Source organism: Pteropus vampyrus, unplaced genomic scaffold, assembly GCF_000151845.1.
Source record: "Pteropus vampyrus isolate Shadow unplaced genomic scaffold, Pvam_2.0 Scaffold1000002158, whole genome shotgun sequence".
NCBI classification, from domain to species: Eukaryota; Metazoa; Chordata; class Mammalia; order Chiroptera; family Pteropodidae; genus Pteropus; species Pteropus vampyrus.
The window spans coordinates 1-2512 of record NW_011916560.1 but is presented as its reverse complement, the minus strand read 5'-3'; the positions used below and the strand labels follow the sequence as shown (position 1 = coordinate 2512).

Genomic DNA, 2512 nt, shown 5'->3' with positions numbered 1-2512 from the left:
CCTCGCCCCGTGCACACAGCCCCGAGGTGTTACGCGGACGGGCCGCACGGGGCGCTGGCTACTCGGCGCTGTGGACGCGCTGGTGCTGGATGAGCTTGGTGCTCTGGCTGAAGCGCCGGCCGCAGTCCTGGCAGGCGAAGGGCTTCTCGCGCCGGTGGGTGCGCAGGTGCTGCGTGAGCGTGGGCCGCTGGCGGAAGGCCTTGCCGCACTCGGGGCAGGCGTAGGGCCGCTCGCCCGTGTGGATGCGCCGGTGCTGCGTGAGGTTGGCGTGCTGCCGGAAGCTCTGGCCGCACTCGGGGCAGGCGAAGGGCCGCTCGCCCGTGTGGATGCGCTGGTGCTCCGTGAGCCGCGACACCTGCGTGAAGCCCAGGCCGCACTCGCCGCAGCGGTAGGGCTTCTCGCCGGTGTGCGTCCGCTGGTGGCGCGTGAGCTTGAGACGCTGGCTGAAGCGCTGGCCGCAGTCGGGGCAGGCGAAGGGCTTCTCGCCCGTGTGCACGCGCAGGTGCTGCGTGAGCGTGGGCCGCTGGCGGAAGGCCTTGCCGCACTCGGCGCAGGCGAAGGGCCGCTCGCCCGTGTGGATGCGCCGGTGCTGCGTGAGGTTGGAGCGCTGCCGGAAGCTCTGGCCGCACTCGGCGCAGGCGAAGGGCCGCTCGCCGCTGTGGACGCGCCGGTGCTGCAGCAGCACGGAGCGGCGGCCGAAGCGCTCGCCGCACTCCACGCAGCCGAAGGACTTGTCGCCCGTGTGCACGGCCTGGTGCTCCAGCAGCACGGCGCGCCGCGCGAAGCTCTCGCGGCACTCGCTGCACGGGAACGGGCCGGGAGGCTCGGGCGCGCCGGGCGGCGCCGGGGGCCCGGCGCCCGCGCCCGCGCCCGGGCCCGGAGGGTCGCCGTGGATGCGCTGGTGCTGCAGCAGGTTGGAGCGCTGCCGGAAGCTCTGGCCGCACTCGGCGCAGCGGAAGGGCTGCTCGCCCGTGTGCACGCGCCGGTGCTCCTCCAGACGCGCGCTGCGCACGAAGCCCTGGCCGCAGTCGCCGCACACGAACGGCCGCTCCTCGGTGTGCGTGAGCTGGTGGCGCAGCAGGTGCGAGCTGCGGCTGAAGCTGCGGCCGCACTCGCCGCACACGAATGGCCGCTCTCCCGTGTGGATCTTCTGGTGCCGCAGCAGGTTACTGCGTTGGCTGAACACCTTCCCACAGACGTCGCAACGGCCACCTCGCACCGCCCCGGCGCCCGCGCTCGGGCGGCCCCGGCCCCGGCCCCTGTTTCGACCCCTGGGGCCGTGCCAGCGGCCAGTGGCCAGAACCCGGCCCACGCCCTGGCGGGGATCCTCGTCCGTGGGGTCCTGCTCACCTCCCGGATCGCGGGGCAGTACCAGCGCATGTGAGAAGACGGCTTCTCGGACGGGTGAGGCTGGCCACACCGAGGTCCCAGGGGATGTGGAGGTGGGGGCTCACAGTGCCTGGGCCAGCGGAGACGCTTTCCAGCGGAGACGCTTTCCATCTGGAGCGCAAACCCTGCATTGCACAAGGGGGTCCACTTCTTTGTGACGGAACCCGCTGTGTGTCCAGACCACTCCAGCCCTGGGCAAACAGTGTGACCGAGAGGGCCCTAAAACTGACCGAGGAGGCAGACAGAGGGGGCAGGAGCAGGGATTCTATCTGCGCTGGCTTCCCCGAAGAGGTGACAGTGGCCCAGAATCACAGAAAATGACTGAGAAGCTGGGGACAAGCTTCTCAGGTCTGAGTTAGGTTTGCAAAACTCGCCTTTCTGGAAGGGGTGTGGTGCAAAGGAGGGGCAGGTCGCCCTCGCACTGGCCAGGCTGGTGAGGACGGTTTCCACACATGCAAAGAAGGAGGTGGCATCAGAGGGACAGAGAGTGCATGCGGGCTGTGGGGCCCAGTCTTCAGGGAAACATGAGCATGGGTGCTCTGGCATGGCCACGGCACGTGTTGTCCCGGGCCTGAGTGACATCAAACGTGTGGCCGTACACCTAAGAAGAGCAGTGGCCCGCCACGATGTGAGCTCTCCCGCATCAGATGCTGGGTGACAGAGGAGGCGGAGCAAAGGTCTCCGAGAAGCAGGGGCGGGAGGAAGTTAAATCAGGCTGAGAGAGCAGCAGGGGCTTCAGTGGGTGACAGAAAATCCTTAGGTCGTGAAGTCACATAAATCGTACTGAATCAAAGGAAGTAACTCACGCACAAGGGAGACTTCAGAATTGAAAAACAAACCAAAAACCTGAGACACTCCAGAGGGAAAGGGCTAATTAATCTTCTAAGAGCTCCACTGAGCCAACAAGGCCAGCGACCTGACAGGTGTGGGCAAAGGATGCGAACGGGAAAGGAAATGTCACCAACACCTGAATCCCATAACATATGCTTTGTCTCCTCCCAGTGACGAAACCGTCCATCAGACGTGCACTCGTCACGGTTTCCACACCCTCACTGCAGGCCCCACGCGTCTGTGCGTGCTGGCGGCGAACGTAAACGGGAAGCAGTGAGCAAAATACATCAAA

The 2512-nt window shown here is 66.5% G+C and overlaps 1 protein-coding gene across 1 annotated transcript; it reads right to left on the bottom strand.

The window, feature by feature from the left end:
- Positions 1 to 6: 6 nt before the first annotated feature.
- On the bottom strand, positions 7 to 2415 carry LOC105311220 (myeloid zinc finger 1-like). Its single transcript, XM_011387232.2, is given in 2 exon segments — positions 7 to 1409; positions 1411 to 2415. Coding segments are annotated over 2 exon segments (1461 nt in total). The 5' UTR covers positions 1521 to 2415; the 3' UTR covers positions 7 to 58.
- Between the last annotated feature and the right edge of the window lie 97 nt (positions 2416 to 2512).